Below are 19605 nucleotides of genomic sequence, written 5' to 3' on the forward strand. Positions count from 1 at the left end.
TTTGGAGATTCCTGAAAATGTCGGCACCATGTGACGAGCAGATGCTGCACGCAAAACCGATGCATGACGAACGGAGTAATCATCCTAAGCGCCTGGGCCTACAAGGAGAGAGTTATTAATGGGGAGGGGAGAGGGGGAAGAAAAAGTATGTGAAGGAGAAAGAAGGGAGGCGTCAGCAGTAGCCTGTTTTCGCTTACCCGCCCTGCTGTATGCAGCAAGTAAGGCGACCCGGCTGATGGCACCACGCGACGGCCGATGTGGCATGAGAATATTGTTAGTTGTGTAGGCCATGGTTGTACGGGGGCTGGGATACTGCCAGGGCGCCCACACCTAGACAGGAGGACGATTAGGGTCCTCAACCAAAGCCTTTGGCTCAAAAGCCTAACCGCAAGGCAGCGGTGTTTGGCGAGAAATGCAAATGCATTACCATTTCTACGGAACATGTTCCAACCCCCAACCTGGAGGGCCAGGAGACTGTGTTCGTCAGACCTCTAACCAGTGACCAACCTGGTGTGAGAGACTCTGTGAGTGTCGCGGGACACTCTCCAGTATAGATGGATCGATCGCTGAGGTGCGCAAACCGTCACACCATGGTAAGGTCCTGTCTCTTCGTGACGGCACGTGACCGAAAGAAGTAGCAACGTACACTAGTGGTAAGGTCCTGTCTCTTCGTGACGGCACGTGACCGAAAGAAGTAGCAAGTATCGTACACTAGTCAGCTGAGTACCAGGTGGATATCAAACTTGTTCTGTAAGCTCAGCATTTAGTTGACCGTACTCTAAAGGGGTGTTAGTTAATAAGACTGATTTTGATAAAGGAAGCTACTCACAAGGTTGCTGAAAACTGTTCGACAGCCCACATCCGGTTTCGCCCTTCTTGGGGCTCATCAGGTAGGCGCAGTCCCGAGTTTCTGCCAACCTCATGATCTACTTGAACCCAACTTGAACTGTTTTCGAGAAATACACTGATTTGCAATTCAATTTGGTTTTCACGAGATACTCAACTGAATCTCTGGTTTATGGTATTCTACAACTGAATGTGTTGCACACAGGCCGCTTTATGATTCAGTTGGCACGGTATTCTCGAATATTGTGGAAGCGAAATTTGCCTCAAATCACGAGTTGGGGAGGGAAATTGTAACAGCACAGAGGCACCTAACATTATCCATCATCCGGAAATGTACCTAGTAAATTAGTTTTGACGAAACACGTCGGCAATCCCAACAACTTCTGGGAATTTCACAGTGAGGTGGCAACGATTCAAACCAGAAATGCGTGTCAACCTACTCCAACGAGTGAGTGAAATGCGGGCTTGCTCTTCTACGAGGTCGAATGAAGCAACTGCGTTTCGGGCTCAAATACGTTTTACAGAATTCTTTATAACCTCAGTTGGACACCCTCCTTTCCGGTCACAAATCATAGTGCGGAGGAGGAATATATCTGTGTGACACTGCAGGCCCAAGTAGGCGAACTGGAACCTTGAGAATTACTAGGTACCTGCCCTCACAATCTCCCATTTTACTTGGCAGGGACACCGAAGTGCGAATACTGGTATTTTAACCACAATGACGTTTTTTCTTATCATAGCATTTTCCAATACAGGCACTTAGACTTCATGAGTCCATCGACTGTTTTATTTGGGAACGATTTACCTATTACTTGTGTTCAGCTATTCCCACTGGTGAAATTAGGCTTACACAACTGAGGGCAACATTTCAAAAAGCATGAAGTTATAGATCGATAGAAACTCGTTGGTAACTGGTTGAGATTTTGGTAAATAGGGTCGGAAAATACTTTAAATTCAGCTCGCTGAGAAGAAGCATAAAATTGTATCACCGAGTGGTAAAGGATTACAGGTCTGCGTTAATCTATATATCTGGCACACACACGGGGCACTAGGTTTCCTTCGATAGGTATGATAGATAAGGGTTTACATGAAGATAGCAATTTTGCCGGATACAGACGAAAAGGTTGAAAGCGCTGATGACGGATTATTTATCTAGTGCAGTAGTTTCGACGTCCAAACTACAAGAAGAACAGCGGAAATGAACCGAAACTACGGATATCTTCATACTGGCTTCGCGGTTGTGCTTAGTATATGGCACGACTTCTTTTTATATAAGATGTTCGAACGCAGCTTTCACATTCTTAAATGATCAACTTTCATTGAAAGAAACGTTAAAACACTAGCTTAAGGTGAAAACAGTTTTGCATAGAGGAAATTCCAAGACTCAAACGAGGCTGAAACGCATTGCTTGAATTCAGGCGATGAAGTTCGTAACTCACTTTGTTCAGAGCACGTTCCACAGAATCCTTCACCTCATCGATGCCACATCGTCCCTCACGGGTTTGTAGACATTCTTGTGCAAGCTGTAGAGGCTTAGTCAGGTGATGTCTAGTGAGGCCAAGAATTCTTAATTTTTCCTGTATAATAAAAACGGGAGGAATACAGACGCCGTGGATTAACGGCAGTCGGTACGCTGGATTAATCATGTGACGAATTGATTTTGTTGTACCGTGGTTGCTGTCCTTGAGATAGGTCAGTAATTAAGGGGGTCATTTAAATTGTTTTTCAGAGGATATTCAGAGCCATCCCTTAACTGCTTACAGTATTCGGTTCGGAATAACTCATGTTTTCTCATTAGTACAGAGATAAAGAGGCGAACCGCAATAAGACGGCAGTATCCCTATGTTGTGAGACTAAAAGAGGATGTGGATAAACCATAAAGCGAATCCCAATGGGAGGAGCACCAGGGGTGTATTTTTCATCGCAAATGTTTTCTACTATTAGCATAGCTTTAAACTATCAAAATTTCCGGTCGTCGGTGCATTATTGCACTGTTTATACGCTTGAGGCAATGGGGAAATGGCATGAAGCGCGCATAGATGTGGTGTGACGGGTCTAAAGCCATTTGTTGCTAACGCGCTTGTACTATCACTGAAGCGCAATCGATAGCACGTACAGTTGTACCCCTTAGCAATTTGGGCTTGTCTGACAAGCCTCACTATCAATCTTGTTTACTCAACGTATGGCTTCCTATGGCCCTTAAGGTTACACTGTCTCATGTTGTAGTGGAAATTGGGCAACTACTCTTATGATGATCAAGTCCATGCTAACAGCCCACCATCAAGCAGAAGTGAGCTAAGATTCTTCCAAAGATAAGAAAATCAGGACTTTTGGTTGTACAAATAAGCTCACTGACGCCATTCTGAAATTAGGAGTAATTGCGTTTCCCAAATTTTACTTAGTGGAGAGAGTTTTTTAATGTAATGAAGTTACGTTTTGCGAAATACATTCTTCAGATTTTTTTTTTATCTGAGAAGGAACGTTCACTGAGTGACCGTCGGTTTAACATTTACTCACTGGTATTCATCAGACAGATTCATCTTTTACATCGCCCAAAGCAAACAAGCACAAGAAGAGTAAATATCAGATCATTCCAGGGGACAGTCCGTTTTCGAGGGGATCACAAACAAAGTCCTATCTAAAGAAGATCCTCTGACAGGGTAACCTCATCTAAAGGGACCACTGTTTGGATTATATCTCTTAAAGCTCAAGAAGTGCACATACGTCCGGTGAGCAACCGAGTCGCGCATAGGATGCTGAGAGTGCATTGAAAAGTTTTAGTCAGTGAGTTACAGTTTCTGTGCATACTAAGAGACCCGAAAATGCGCTCCAGTCAATAGGCTAATTACAGATTACTCTCTCCTCGCCATGTCATTCAGTCGCTCGTTTTTTTCCGGATATCACACCGCAGCGAGGTGCCGAACCCATACAGGGCAAAGCAACATATCGCCCCTTAAAGTCGTATTCCTTAGTGCCTAGTTCCATCATCTGGAAAGTTCTGGCTGTTAAACCAGAGTCAAATCACAAGTACCACTTTGTTGGGGCTTTGAAATCACTTTTTTGGTCTTACCAAACCATTGGCCTAGCTGGTCGATAAACATTTATTTATCGATATCTCCACTTCATATCTAAAAGCAATCCTTACTAACACCTTTCCTTCGTTGTCAAACCTGCTGACTGTGAAATTTTTGGGGCACAATGTTTCAATGGAATGTTTGTACGGTTAGCTGGTTTTGGCCGTTACCGTTTGGTTCACAGGAAGAAAAGGAGAATGACAGGGGAGGAACGAGACGATAGCTTAACCAGTTCAGTAGAGTCTAACTGTGCCCCTCTTCTGACGAAAGTTGAGTCACAGTTGAATCGGACAGAATTGCAAACGGCTGCTTAGATGTAGGACCATTAACGCCTGAGTGACTTAGTCAGGTTTCACGGGCTACTTGTCACCGTTCTGTATCGTCACAGAGTCCCCCTTTTTGGATGACGTTAGTGTGCTAGTAAGGTCTTTTACACCTCGATACCAAATCATAGAATGACTCCCTCAGAGTCGTTCATATCCCGCACGTGGCTCGGTAGAGCAGATGGAGTCTCGTTTAAAAAGTAAACCCAATGCACCAACAAGGGCACACAAACTATGACGTATTAAATGAGAACATACATCAATGAAAGTTTGGGTCTGGATAACTGAAACTGATAGGTGAGACGACCTTGCATGCAACGGATCTATCTGCAGTACAACAGCATAGCGCAAGATAGCTTAATATTTCGCTCCTTCCGGGTGATGTGTAGACAGTGTTCCAAATAAACCGATAACGCCCTTGTGGATTTTATTGTCTTTGAAGGAGTCAGCTACCTAGAGTAATTCTTAGACCAATTTTATCTAAGGTATCTCTCACTGCAATCCGACCCAATCGGACTACGAGTTTTCATTAAAATAAAACCCGCATTTCAACTGCCAACGTATAGAGCTGGTTCAATATAACATCCCAAAATTTATGTTTCTGTCAGTCAAAAATTGCCGAACTGCACCCTGTCCAGCGATACGTTCGCTCTTAGATAGACAGTTGCAGTAAATTGAAGTCGTATTCGTCAGAGATCTTGTTTTCACATTCAGCTGACGAAGGCTGTTATATAGAAGAGGAGTTGTACCATAAAATTTTGAGAAGAAACAATTATGGGACGGAAACTTGGGTAATCTTAGAGAAAATGATTTGATATGGTAGGTAAAGCTGGGAAGCTTTGCGTTTTCAAAGTAGCAAGACATTTAAATTCAGACAGACACAAAGTTACGAGTGATCCTTCCGTGAATTATGTGAGCGCTCTTTTTTAACTTACTTCTTCCATGCAAAGCAGTAGTGGACTGTAATTGCATTATTTTACCGAATGATGTGTACTGTTTAGGCTGAAATTAACATGATAAACAATCATTCAGCTGTGGCACCCGTTCGGTGCCTAACTACCCTGCTACCGAAGGGAGCACGAGGGCTTGGATAATGCCACACCTAGACAGGAGATTCGAACCATGGACCTTCAGATTACTAGATTCGCACTATAACCACTGAGCCATCTCGCCCAACAACATAATAATTTCTAAGTGAACGGCTGAATTAACACAGACGGTCAGATACCCGATGGAATCTCATAAGAACGTACAAGTTATCGTTGAAAGACGGGGATATAATACCGAAGCTTTCTTATATGACCATCAAAAGAACAACTAATGGCATGAATGAAGTGAAACTTATTGCGTTATACATGACTATTAAGGACAAACGTTGACACTTACTCTGCATCTGTCTGTCTCCTGTTCAGCTAGTCGAATCTCGGTCAGTAGTTCGTTGCGCCAGTATTCAATATCTCGAATGCGGTTTCCTAAAAAAAGTCGAAGGAAGGTGATGGCACCGTGAACTAGTGCTCGCTCCTGGGTTGAACCCCGGCACCTTAATATATGTGGTGTTGACAACCGTCTCGCTGGACTAGATGGGCATGCATGCGATTTTTAATCAATAATTCCAAGGCTCCGACTCAGTCATTGTGGACTTCTTCAGGTTCGCAACCGATTTACATTCTAACAATCCACACAGGTTGCTTCAGGAATAAAGATATGGGGGTGGTGCTTGTGACATAATTATTGAGTCAAGTAGGAACAGTGGAAGAATATTTCGGATGCCATCTCGAAGGTTCCAACATCCAATAAGTCACCCTATCTGAGTTTGTCATCAAGCCTTCTAGTTGGTCCGCTGCTAATAACAGCTCACAACCATTAAAATTGCACAAAGACTGTCCTCAGGAGCCTGTGAGTCAGGAGACAGTTGAGCTAAGCTTTGTCAAGTTAGACTCAGCTGCTATCCAGGTGGTCACAGATTCTTGAATAAGATTGCTTGCTGGATTCAAAACATCAGATTATGGCAGCTCATTTCACCATGCTGTTTTGCTATCAACGTTCCGTATGTGAAAATACACCCCTGAACTTGAAAAATTAGTTGGTTGTGCTGGGTCTAACTCAACGAGATCTGTCGATGGGGTGCCGTTTTCGTGGTGTACCACTCAAACAATCACAAGCAGATGCAGACTGAAAAACAACTCCTAGTATTGGTTTCAGCAAAATAGATAGCACAGTAGCCCATGTTAAGAATTTTAATGATGGCTTGCTTCAGGAATCGTAGTGCTTATCTCAAATATCGTCAATATCTCCAAAGTTGGGTGACCATCTAATGAGCGCAGAGCGAAGTATTCTCCACGCAACCCGTTTTCACTTATCCGGTGACGGTAAGATGCATCCATGCCAAAAAATTCATTTGACCGCAAAAAATGAAGTGCGATTTATTCATCGTAACCGTAAAATACAAGCAATTATCATTCAATTTGTCCTATAAGTGACGTCAGAACAAAGCTTTTGGAGAACAAATAGGGCTTAATAATGAAAGAAATTTCGATGACACTCGGAAAGATGCTTCATGCATACAGAAACTCAGGATTAGTTGCCTGAAGGCCTGAGTAACATAGATTGGGCTGATAAAATAAGCTACGAATAATTTGCCAACCTGTTTACCAAGCTCTTCTGAAACGATCGATAAGTTCAAAGTGAATTAACTATACTGTAGTCTCCGTTTTTCTTCATCGCATCATTCAACTGGTGCACACTCCTGGAAACTTTGCTGTCCGGTTAATATTTTCCACTTAGAGAATTAGAGATTTCTGACAGGAGAGAAACCCGTAAGCAAGTATGGAGATTTGTCTACGACACTTATTACAGAGATGTCAAAGCGTATAGCTCTGTCTTTACAAGATTATATCATCCCTGTTTTTCGACCCTGCAATGCAATCGCCACACACAGTCCTTGACTTGAATCACCAGGCTGATAAATCTTTTTGTAAGTCTTACCCATGCTCTGAACAAAAGCGGCACACCAAACTAATCGTTCAGCAGTCACCCGAAGTACAAATTCCTTGACTTTTTGAAAAGCGCTTAGAGTTGATATCACAAACATCGGAGGAACTTCCACCAATTTGAAGGCTTTTATTTGTTTGGGCTTATCCACTTGCTGTATCATTCTGATGCCACTTCCTCATTTTGACTAAAATCCCACTTCTATAGTGAAGGACGGTAATTCTTGCGGTGACATTTCTATTCCCATTGCTTACATGATGATATGGAAATTAAGATAAATCTTTCAAGTAAATGTGTGCTCATCTTTCCCCTTTGTATATACCATGAGTATTACGTGTACTGTAGCTGCCATCGGAATCACTCTGGCTTTCCATAACGATGAGGTCACTTGAGGTAGTAGGTTAAACACCATCATTTGTGTACCTAAGTTGAAAGAATATCAAATCCATACAGTTTCACCCGTTCAATCTCTCTACCACCATGCAATATATGGAGAATGCGTGTCGGTGGAGGAATATCTAGTACCTCAATGGGGGTCGAGCACTCCAATGAGTGTTGTCACGCTTTGAGTTGAGCGGAAAATCCTTGAGGCCTTGATAGGTAGCAAGTAAGAATAGTTGCAGCTCAAATAACTTCGGGGTAGATTTCAGGAGACGGAGATACATTACTCGTAATGGGATTTCACTGAAGTAGTGCTTATTGAAAACTGATGGCGTATACGTTGGGTCAAAAGATATATTGTTTCTAAGAGATTTGAATATGTGAATAATCTTTTCTACAAACTGATACATAGCACATTGCCCACCTGGTTGCTCCTCCTTTTTGCAAAAAATCTTCGATAAGTTTGCTCGCAAATATTCACTCTAACTAATTGCATGCAACAGAAGTGAGGTTCAGGAAGGGCTAAAATCCGTACCAGAAATGTGCACTGATTTAGCATCGAGTTAGTGCAAACTTGGGCTGATCCATAGCGTGTAAGTCACTCACCAATTCGAGGAAACCCAGCAAAGTAAATATGAAATATCGCGCAAGGCTTCAACCTTTAAGGCTGCCATAAGATAGGGTTTTTTCACATTGCTTAATGTTAGACCGGGCTTTCTCCGCCAGTTCTATTTTTCGAGGTGTAGTGCTGTACTAGATAGCACGAAATGTACAAGGGCACCTTAGTTAATCAACAAACTCTTTGTCAAGAGACCAACCTGTAAGAAAATTAGTTCGTCTCCAGACCAATTCAGAAGACAGTTTTTCTCCCCGATTTGGAATCGTTACGTCAACAAAAGGGACCAGTATGATCACACACTGGCTTATATCACGGACCGTAGGATCACTTGCACGGTTGCAACATTTGACATGATGGATAGTCCATACCATAGAGTTCACAAGATTACAGCACGAGTGTTCTCATATCACTCAAATATAATCCAAACGTATAAGACTTCCAGATGCGTTCATGTGACTATGATTGAGGTATTTCTATTCCTAACCCACAAGATCTAATTTGACAACAAACAACAAGTCGTCCCAGTTATCCAGCACACGCAACGCATCTGATTTGTCCCGGGAAGGTGCAACCTAACTTCGTTCAGTCTGTTCTCTTGGATTACATCCGAGTGTATGGAAGAGTTGCCTGGAGAAATAGAACAGATTTGAAATTCATTGAATGACTAGCAGGCATACTAGAAAATCAACTGAGTGTACAATTTGTCATCTGTTCAGGGGGAGGATTCAGGAACGTCTAGAGGGACTTGGTAAACTGGCAGTCATCGGTATCCGTTTTGAATATCAGATGAAGAGATTTCAAGTCCGCGTAGTGCGCAGGGTCTGAAATCCTGGCCGAATCGGGTTCACACCTAAAATATGTCGCTTCTGTTTTCTTTTGGACCGACCGCAATGGTCCGGGCGAAAATTATATACTTTCATGAGTTCTCCTAACTACTACCACTGTTTTTCAGTAGTTCGATTTCACAAAAAAGTGGTGACGGCTCTCTTAAACCGCGGGCGATCTTTCACAGGATATAAAACATCGAGACATTCGGATGTATACTGCTGTGTGCAAGTTTCTGACACAATAAAATATTGGTGCTGATTATGCTTCACGTAAACAGAGTTCACGAACCTGTTATTTGTTTGAGTGCAAGAAGTGTGCAGAATTACCTTTACATCAGCTTGGTATTTCCTTACTCCTCTTGGGAGTTGCATATCGAACCTTCCGCTGAAGGAACAGCTGTGTTCCACATATATGCTCTCTTCAAAATGATGAATTTACATTTAACGACTTTATTTTTGATTCCACAACCTGTAACCAGATTCTAGAAAACAGAACACGTAAAATGTTTGCAATTAGAAGCATATAGCGAAGTAGATTTACTACGCAGTCCCTAAACTATCACATTTTGAATAATCTGTAATATAACGTACAATATCGGATAGGGCTTGCTTTCCACTAACTGTAGGCATTGTTCCAGCAGACAATCACAAAGGCAAAGCAAACAGGGCCAGATTCTCCCCCCTAGAACATTTTTTGTGGCTGTGCATCTTGTCTTCGTGAGCAAAGTTAGGTTTCAAAAAATGCATTCATTTGCACGCCAACTGAGTTTCAACAAAAGGCTCAACTGAATCTCTTGGATGTGGTATCTTCCAACTGGAAGTGCCAAACAAATTCTGCTGCAGGTTTTAGCTGGTACCATATTCGAGGCTTTTCAGTAAATTTTCTTGACGCAGCACTGCTGATTAGTCCAGAGAAGGCGAAATCGTTCATGGGTTGTCGTAGCACTTCCCAGCAACCAAGCAAGGAGTTCACCGTCAAGGAACAGTTAAGTTCTTTGCGTTTTCACTGTGAACACGAAGTAAATTATACTGTGGCCTACATGCTAACAGTATCCTATTTCATTTTATGAGCTGCTGAATGGCGTTTCTCCTGAAGAAACAAGCTACTTAGATATAGAGGAAAAAATGAACCACTACAGGCTTTCAGAATACAACATTTTATTACTGAAATCAGTGATGCTAGATGATTATAAAGGGGAAGTCTTCGTATATGCGAATTATGAGCAGCAACATACTGAACACTACTGCAGCACGGGGCAAGATGCAGGAAAATGTCACTTTGTTAGTGAGGTTTGGCCTTTTTCCCCCTGAAGTAGAACTTATCATCTACCACATTGTCTCCAAACTGCACCTCTTAGGACGCTGCACAGAAGGAGCTCATTCAAACAGAGAATACCCCTGGGAAATATGGATTTTTAGAGGGTTCATCAAAACTTCAGGGTGCCGGGGCTGAGTGTAAAAACATTCTCCATAGTCCATCCAAAGACGTTCTGAATATTTGCTAGCTAAAGCTGCGCAGTCAGCAAAATCACTGGTAGGATGTTCATGCATCTATCCTTCGCTGCTGGTTCACGATATCCAGTTTGCCGTCCTTTGGTGTGAGAATCAAATGACTAACCACGCCCAAAACATGTTGACACATTCCTACTCGTGTGTCCGTGCGACAGTATATGTTAGACGTGAGAAAAGGCTTCCAAGCCAGGGGATAAAAAACTATGACTGTCTAGACTGAGAAGTGCTAACCTGACATCGCTAAAACGATGTCAGCCATTGGCTGACACACCACACCATAAATCCCAGTGAAGCATTCTTGACGTAGTTTTAATCGCAGTCGAATCTATCTCAATAAATACAAAATTATCTTGGCAGCCGAAGTGATTGTCGTCAGGCGCTGTGACACTGTCGTATGTTAGTGCAAACACTTTGTTAGCTAAGGGAACGCCCATCATCAACGTTGTACATACCACAATCTTCCCTGTTTTGTTCGTGCCCCAAAATTATCTGGCAGATGGCACTTCAGTAGCTGTTTATCTGCGTCGACCAATAACATCAACTCATCGTTTATCGGATGTTATTATACTACTTTACTGGGGCTTATTTGAATGGTTGCAGAATAAGCATTGTAAGAAATATCAAAACTGCATGTTTCAGCAACCTTGTGACTAGTTTCCTTCATGAAATATATATTGCGATATCCCGAATATCGTGCCAAATGAAGCATGATGCGGCCTGTGTGCAGGACATTCAGTTGTAGAATATCATAAACGAGAGATTCGGTTGAGTCTCTTGTGAAAACCAAATCGATTTGCAAATTAGTGTATTTCTCGCAAACATTCCAATTTGGGTTCAAGTAGAACATAAGGTTGACGGAAACTTGGGGACTGCGTCTACTTGATGAGCTCCAAGAAGGGCGAAACCGCTCGTTGGTTGTCGAGGAGTTTTCATCAACCTTGTGAGTAGTTTCCTTTATGAAAACTGCATGCTCTTCGAATACCTTTTGTGGCCTAGTCTAATAAATTCTGTGAATACATCGAAGTGTTTTTTGTCCTGAGTTGAAGTCCTCGTCCAGTTTTTCAGGTTAAATATGAAATATGAACTAAATCGATCTTTTATGGGTACTGGCCAAATCGTTTGCGTCTGCATAGTTACTGACCAAAAAGTCACTTGTTTGCACGCGCATGGTTGCCTTGGCAACAAGACAATTTTTCATGATGTTGTTGACTTACTAAGTCTATCTGTAGTCAACTTTTGCTGTTCTCGTGTCTGCTTCTCAGCATCTTGGATCGTTTTCCAAGCCTGTATCCGGGTATTTTCAGCCTCAACGCGTTCCTGAGTTGCGTTGGCGGTTGCAACTTCCGTATCCAAATTCCAACTCTCTTCACTGTACCGAGGATACAACCGTCCTCTGGAGCAAGCAAGCATTTTGTAAAAGTAAGTTTTTTATGTGAAGAGTGCATGTTCGATAAAGCCAAATATGTCTAAATTCATCATTAACCTTCAAACGTGTAGACACACGTTGGTTGTTGAGTTAAACCTTTTAAGAAATCCCGGCTGATTTCCACATGTTGAATCGGTCTTTGCCAAATTTGGACATCTAGCCCTTTACACGCTCAGTTTGAGGATGTCCTTCTTATGATTGGGTTAACAGCCATATCATCTTTCCGTGTTGGATTTTTTTGTTTTTGTTTTCTCTCTGTATTCCGGGGACACCTTGAGAAGGTTATCTACATCAGTGTGTGAACTAACAGCGAGCACATATGTACTGCCTTTATTGATTTTATAGTCACAGAACAGGAAAATCTTACTCAGAGGTTTTCGGATACGCACCAGGCTTGTCTAACACCAGTTCTTCTTAATGAACACGGTCCAAACTCAAAATATTTTCCCTTAGGCCATAGCCTGATACCTCATTGATTGGGTCATGGTGATGAAAGTTCCGGAAGTGGGGTTTTGTACTTGCTAACCGTACTTGGTCCCAAAATTTGTCTGTCTATCTGTTTAAAAGTTTCATGCACAATTACTTGACACCGCAAGGGTTTAGTATGCTGAATCTTCATCATCGGGCGTTCAAAACCTCTTTTATCTTGGCTTGACTTGACGCAGCTTTCGAAACGCGCCTCCGTCCAAACACTATATCGCTTTCAAACGTACCATTAACGCCCAGATCACTTAACTTCGATTCCATTACTACCTAAGTGAGCAGAACAAGAACCATCTAAGCATTTAACTTGAGCAAGGAGGTCTATCAACTTCGCGGAAGCACCGATGCTATCTAACAACCATTCTGACTATCCTCCGAGCCTTTGATGAAGAAGACAACAATGAAAAAGTGGATCCACTTTTGGGTGCGTGGTTGTCTCAGTTATGCTCGCGAGGCAGAACAGTGCGATATGCGTAGCTGTAAGTGATCTTTACCATTCAGTGGAGGACCTTTCAGGCCCGGAATATGCAGCTTAAGAACTAAATTTAGAAACCGATGTTTTTGCTTTGGTCATTCCAACCCACTTCTCCAAGGTTCCATCACAGGGAGTAGGAGTTTACATCAAAACTCCTCTTAGATTGCCAGAACACTCGTTAAGCTAATTATGGAAGCTTTTCCCCCCTAAAGCTAAAGTTTTGAAGCTCTACTGTTGGAGAGAATGTTGGTAGTCCATTCTTCAAAGATCGTCATAGGTTTTTTTCGGAACTATGATTACAAACTTTTATTCACCAATCGACGTGGCGTCCCAGTTCGTCGCTGAGCGACCATGCATCACTGTGTTAACGGACGTCTATCCGCACACATTACCAGTTCAGAAACAAATCTGAATTCATTATAGGAAAGTGATTGCCTTTCTTTTCTGCAACCGACCGACCGATAACACTACTTATGAATAATGCAGCGTACATTCAAATCATGGGTGCAGGTGTTGGGTCGTTTTGGAGGCACTAAACAGCGCTATTTTGTGCCAGGGTATCCTGTAAGACGATGCTTTCAGGTAAACATAGTAGATTGCGTTATTAGCACTAAAAATAGCGCTGACCTTGCCACTTCAGAGGAACAAGTTTGGGGAAGAATATGACCAGTCAATGCGTTCTGCTGGTACTGATTGGTACTCTGAAGTGAATGTGAGATCGGTAGCGCGTCCTTCTCGTTCACAGTTTTAATCGCTCTCCGCAATATTCCACAGCTACTGACCGCAACATGAATATGATTTAAAGCGATTTCTTGGATTAGCTCGTGTGTTTTTCCTCCAGCCATAGCATCTTTTTGGTGTCTAGCTGCCATACCACCCCAAGGAAACGCGAGGGCTGGAATACTGCCCGGTTGCCCAAGCCTAGACAGAGGAAGTCGACAGGCAGAGGTCGGATTCGAACCGCGGACCTCTCGGTCAGTAAATTCGAGCTCTAACCACTGAGCCACCTCGCCCAATTAGCCAATATGTGCAAAGATGTCAAGAAATCTGACCACTTGAGAGCACGCAGGTCTTCTTCATAACTACAAATATTAACATACAAGCTAAGGAAATATGCTAATTTAATGGGAATTTTGGACACATACTTCACAGCTTACAAAGTCTAAGCGTTTTAGGTTCTGTGTATGTCAAAGTTCAGTGTGTGAACTGTTGGCCAGTTTAGAGAGAGACTTATTCAGATATGTGTAAAATTCTTTATTTCTCTCTGACATCCTCAATTCGATAGTATTACTCTTTTTGATGGGAAACTACAACGAATAATTTAGGTGCAAGTAATAGTGGACGAGGGAACTATTTTGGGACGTATATTACACAGAACACCTGAACATCCCTCGGGAGAAAATAACGTAGATGTGAGGAGTATAAATAAGTTAGGAGTTTCAGAAAACTGACCAACCTCGCGCTATTGTAATAGCTGTCCACCTGACTGAAGACATGGTATCTTGGGAGATCCGTTCCACATGGTCTGGTTTTGGTCAATTCAGTCGTATTTTCTCGCCTCATTGCTGAGCGTCTGGAGGGGCAGAGGTTCGTCGAGCTTCGTGCGCGGGTTGTATTTGAGTTCATGTTGGGAGCACTCCGCGTCCGTACGCCGGCAAAAAACCGCAACTCAATTTTTTTTGTTTTGGAGTACGGTCGAATTCACTTATTCCAGAGGTGACGTTGCACCGGAATTTCTTGATTTGGTGTCTACAAGGAGAATGATCCGATTTTCCTTAAATGGGGAGGAATTAATGGCGGGTCAAATCAAATGCTGTAGAAGTTGTGAAGGTTGTATTTCTCAACTTCTGCTACAAGGCAAATTCGAAGCTAAAAGTTTGTTACCAGTAACACTACTGTTTAGACATACTCTTGACCGAGAGATTCTCTTGTACTGCATTCTCATAAAGGTAACTACCCACAAGGTTGCTGAAAATTCCTCGACAGCCAGCGACCGATTTCGCCCTTCTTGGGACTCATCAGGTAGACGCAGTCCCCAGGTTTCCGTCAACCTTATGTTCCACTTGAACCCAAATTGGACTGTTTTCGAGAAATACACTCATTTGCAAATCAATTTGGTTTTCACCAGAGAATTAACTGAATCTCTCGTTCGTGATATCCTTCAACTGAATGTGCTGCACACAGACCACCGATATCTCGAATATCTTGCCAAATGAAGCATGAGGCGGCCTGTGTGCAGCACATTCAGTTGTAGAATCTCATAAACGAGAGATTCAGTTGAGTCTCTCGTGAAAACCAAATTGTTTTGCAAATAAGCGTACCTCTTGGATTGTACTTTCTAGTGATTGAAACTCGCCTGAAATAAAATACTGCGGCTAAGTGTGTCGTGCAGGATAAACGTCTAGTGTAGGCGAACGAAACCATGTTGTCTGAGCTTCTACTAAATGTTATGCCTTAGGATGGATACAATGGAATGATTTCTGTTAAAATATTTTGATTTGGAAATTGGGGACCATAAACATACTAACCGGAGAAAAATCACCTTCAAATGTTATTCCACAGAAAATTTCATAACTGGGGTGCGAGGTTTTTTTGGCACACAAAGATGGATTAAATGGTTATGCTTACAGTTTAGGGAGGCACAACCTGAAGTTGACCTCGGCTGGGTTCATGTCTTGTTAGTCTGGGATGGCGATGAAGTTGGTGGCCGGTAGTTGGTAGGAATGTGATCAGAAGCCAAGCTATCTATTGCGTGCTGCAATTTGGTGTGGGTTCGTACTTATGCTGGATTAGATTTCCCTGGTCACATCAGTCATCTTTGTTACTGAGGATATTGGCGCACAAGCTTACATTTTAAGGATCTTAGTTTCCGACTGATGGTTGTGAAGCAAACGGTGTCTTGCCAGTATTTATTTATATACTGAACAGCAGTGGGAAATCAAGCCAGACGGGCCAAACACTCCCAACATTGCGTAGAACTTCTGACACATGGAAGCATCGTCTGATAATAACTTGCTGGGACAAAAAAGCTTCACTTGTAGCTCCGGTTGTAGCATTTAATTAGTGGGTTAGATGTCGCTGAAACATGATGATACATCGATACGAACACTTTAGTAGTCTGTGGAGCAGAATTAACTGCTGCAACGTGCATGATTTATGAGAACATACATAGAAGTAGACTAATTCAAGCCGAAAAGTGACCATAATTATCCCATCTAAAATGGAATCGTCCATTAAGACCGTAGCAACTTTAAACCGGCAGCAATTCATTCTACTGACAACAGAAAACAAAAGTGAGATTGGCTGCCCCTCAGATGAGCTGACGCATCTTGTATGCTGAACGATTTTATATAAATATAAGCAGAGGCCCGTTCTACTAAATAACAAACAGAGTGGTTGAATCCAATACATCACTGAAGCAGGGGGCTATAAAGTTCACAAATCATTTCTGTTAGATAAACACATGTTTTAAACTTCATGTGCAAAATCTCACATTTGTTCAAACAGATCTTAATTTACTATGAATTTTCCATTAAGTTAGCGGATATGTTTGCGGCTGCGATATGAAGTGTTTGCAGATGGCTGTTAGGTTCATTACCAACCAAATTGCTACTCAAATAAGAATATTCTTACTTTTGATGACCTATGACGAAAGATTACTATTTTTCAAACATATGAGGTTGTCGGCCCGTAATTCGCAGGTTAGCAGTCTGATTCAGAATAAAGCTTCTTCTTGAGTTTACCGAGAAAAGAGGCATATCTGAAGTAGCTTTCTTTGTTGACCTTTAGATACTTTCTCCAGAAGAAATGGTGAACATGAACAATAGAATCTTATCAACTTACTTTTTGAAGTGTCGTTAGGCTGTGTATCAAACCAACTGAACACCAGGTGATTCGGATTTGAATTTAATTTTCTACTGGATGTACTTTATTTCATCCTCCGCGAAATCGATAATACGGCTGCAATATCTAATAATCTGTTAGCACGTGATGGATGCTCTCCGGCAAGAGAGCCAGCTACACGTGATGTTGGCATTATGTTTGCTGACGAGTACCCAAGGCGAGTAGCCATCCACCAAGAAAGCTTTCTGAACTGCTGTATTTTGTTATGTACTTGAGAAGGACATCCTCCAGAAACAGAAATATCCGGTTTCTTCTCCAAAAATGCTATAGATACCTCTTATGACGCCGATTCATCGCTTAAAGTCATCATGGTTTTTTTATTCTTATTTGTTAGCAAAGGGTAGGGCGTCTTTTAGTAAAATTATCACTGAGAAGCAAACGATCCTTTCACTAATTTTTTTAAACTTAGTTCTAGGACCAATGGTGGTTGGTGGTAGTGACAGTTAGGTGGATAAAATCGTCTGCGTAAGCGTTTTTGGTGATACTTGGAACACCCACGTTCCATGTTAACACAGCTGTCATTTTGGCCTAAAAATTATTGTTGTAGACGACTGGTATGGTTAGCATTCACTGTGTACCGCTTTTCTAATGGTTACGGATCAACTATTCTCCGCAAAACAGGACTATTGTTGTGCCGTCACACCAAAATTGTCTAAGGAGTGCCGCATTCCCCCCTACGGCCACTACACGGTTTGCTGACGCGAAGTTGAGCCTTGCAAAGATATACCTCACGCGGAATTGGGCGATTATTCCTGTGTGAGCTAATTTGGTCTCAGTCAAGCAGGAGAAAACAGAAGATTGGAGATACAGACAGTACTGAGTGACAATGGAGAAAATAGTACTTTTATCGGTTCACTCAATGGGGTCAGATTGCTTGATTTTTTATGACACTATTTTTCAGATACCTTGCCCAAAATGCTGACACTGAATAACATTTTTCGGTGAAACTACCCACGGAGGTATCAACCAAATATCTTCACATGGACGTTGGGGTTTTCCATTTTGCCAATATTCTTAGAGCGGAAATGCTACAACTGAAAAATATTGTCCTATTTAGCTAAAAATGAGCCATCATGAAATAGTCTACTGGGAAGCACTCTGGGCGAAAGTAGATAAGAGTCTCTAAGACAAATCGGGCATCTCGATGCAATTAGCGAAAAGCATTTTACGCCACCTAGTTTTGAAGATTGTGTTTGTCTGGCAGCTGAAACAGAAAGGGTACCTATTCATTTGGCATTCAAAGGGGATGACATCTCAGTTAGGACCAACCAACGTTTGGAAAACGATGTAAAGCGTTCACTTCCTGCAACCGAAAAAATTTGTTCACCTGAAAACACGTGTGACAATACCACCTTACAGGGTAGGTTGCCTATGAGGACTGACATCCACTGTGACTGCAGGTACATTTTTATGCAGGTCAGCATTTACGTATGTACAAAAATGCAGTTACCTGCAAAGCTACATGAAAGTTTCGTTCCCTTGAATACGTGCTAGTCATGAAGATACCGACGACATTCAAGCATATGATCGATCTAGAGTGTCACTAACTCGGCTCTCTAACCATCAACTAGATAGATCCCTCTTGCTTTGGGTTCAGGATTTATCCACTAGGCAGTTGAAGCTATTCTTTTGAGTTCGGCAAAATATCACGTTTTCGGTAACTTGTAAGGCTGCTATCAGATTGAAAGAGATTATCACTCAGCTCCATGATTTCGGTTTAAAAAATAGTAATTACCACGCTGCTTCAACTTTCCCTTGCCATCCATCCCAAGTTTAGACACTGCTGCAAAGAATTTCGTTGCGAACATTTAAAATGCTCGCGAGTTTTGTGTACTGATTCAAGTCACACATTATAAAAGTGGGTAAAAGACAGGGGCCTACGTAAACTAAACGAGCTGAGCTACTTTGGCCGGTGTTTTATGTGCGCATTGTCTGGTTTCAAGTGTTATCTCTGGTACAAAATATTTTGCAGAGCCTCAGGCTTTGGTGTTATCATGAGGTCTAAGTGGCCAACTTACTGGTGCTTGTAATATCTCCTTCTCGCACAACTGCGAGAAGTACGATAGCATTTAACATTGAAAATTTTGGGAAAAAAACAACCAGTAGGTGTGCTGGGACTATCAAAAGTTTCTCTAGGAAGTTTGACTAACCAGGAGTTGCCAACCCAGTAACTCGTGTATCGAAATTCAGGCTGCATATGTCGGATTTAGTCACATACTGTTAGGTTCTTTCATGACCTAGTTTAGTCCAGGATAGACCCAGCTCCATTTAGAATCCTAAGGAAAAATAACCTCAACAATAAAGCTGGAGATACCTCTCGACAATGTATGCCTTGACTGTGTGCGCATTTCTGACTTCCGCATTAGTGTATCATTGGAATTTTCATCAGAATTAGGCTCAATTCGCCAACAAAATGGACGGAGGATTTAGGTTAGGAAATCCACCTTATGGAAACAGTACTTGGCTAATTGCCAGATTTTGGTTGCCTGTTATCAAACGTCCGTTTAACCCAACGCATAGTATCAATAAGCTTGTTTTGCTGACCCGCTTTGCAACATTGTACTTCAATAAAAAAAATATGGGAGTGAACTACCAGGCTTACATAGACAACAATTCATTCATGTTCAATCGTGTTTACCTCACTCATGTTCTAGTCCATTGTATCTATTTTCGGGCTCGCCAAACCAAAATTTACTTTTAGGTGAGTGGATGGATGGGCTATTATAGGCCAAACAACTGCTGGAT

The 19605-nt window shown here is 42.1% G+C and overlaps 1 protein-coding gene across 1 annotated transcript in view; it reads right to left on the reverse strand.

Moving 5' to 3' along the window:
- T265_01452 (hypothetical protein) overlaps nucleotides 1-14583 on the reverse strand; it is a gene marked incomplete at both ends in the record, with an annotated part of 25239 nt that extends 10656 nt beyond the window's left edge. The window contains 8 exons of the mRNA XM_009165478.1: nucleotides 103-304; nucleotides 830-964; nucleotides 2248-2528; nucleotides 5630-5715; nucleotides 11225-11536; nucleotides 11788-11966; nucleotides 13585-13964; nucleotides 14410-14583. Of these exons, the coding sequence (XP_009163742.1) occupies nucleotides 103-304; nucleotides 830-964; nucleotides 2248-2528; nucleotides 5630-5715; nucleotides 11225-11536; nucleotides 11788-11966; nucleotides 13585-13964; nucleotides 14410-14583 (1749 nt within the window). The remainder of the gene's footprint in view (nucleotides 1-102; nucleotides 305-829; nucleotides 965-2247; nucleotides 2529-5629; nucleotides 5716-11224; nucleotides 11537-11787; nucleotides 11967-13584; nucleotides 13965-14409) is intronic.
- Nucleotides 14584-19605: the final 5022 nt, after the last annotated feature.

The sequence above is a fragment of the Opisthorchis viverrini genome (assembly GCF_000715545.1).
Source record: "Opisthorchis viverrini unplaced genomic scaffold opera_v5_15, whole genome shotgun sequence".
NCBI lineage: Eukaryota > Metazoa > Platyhelminthes > Trematoda > Opisthorchiida > Opisthorchiidae > Opisthorchis > Opisthorchis viverrini.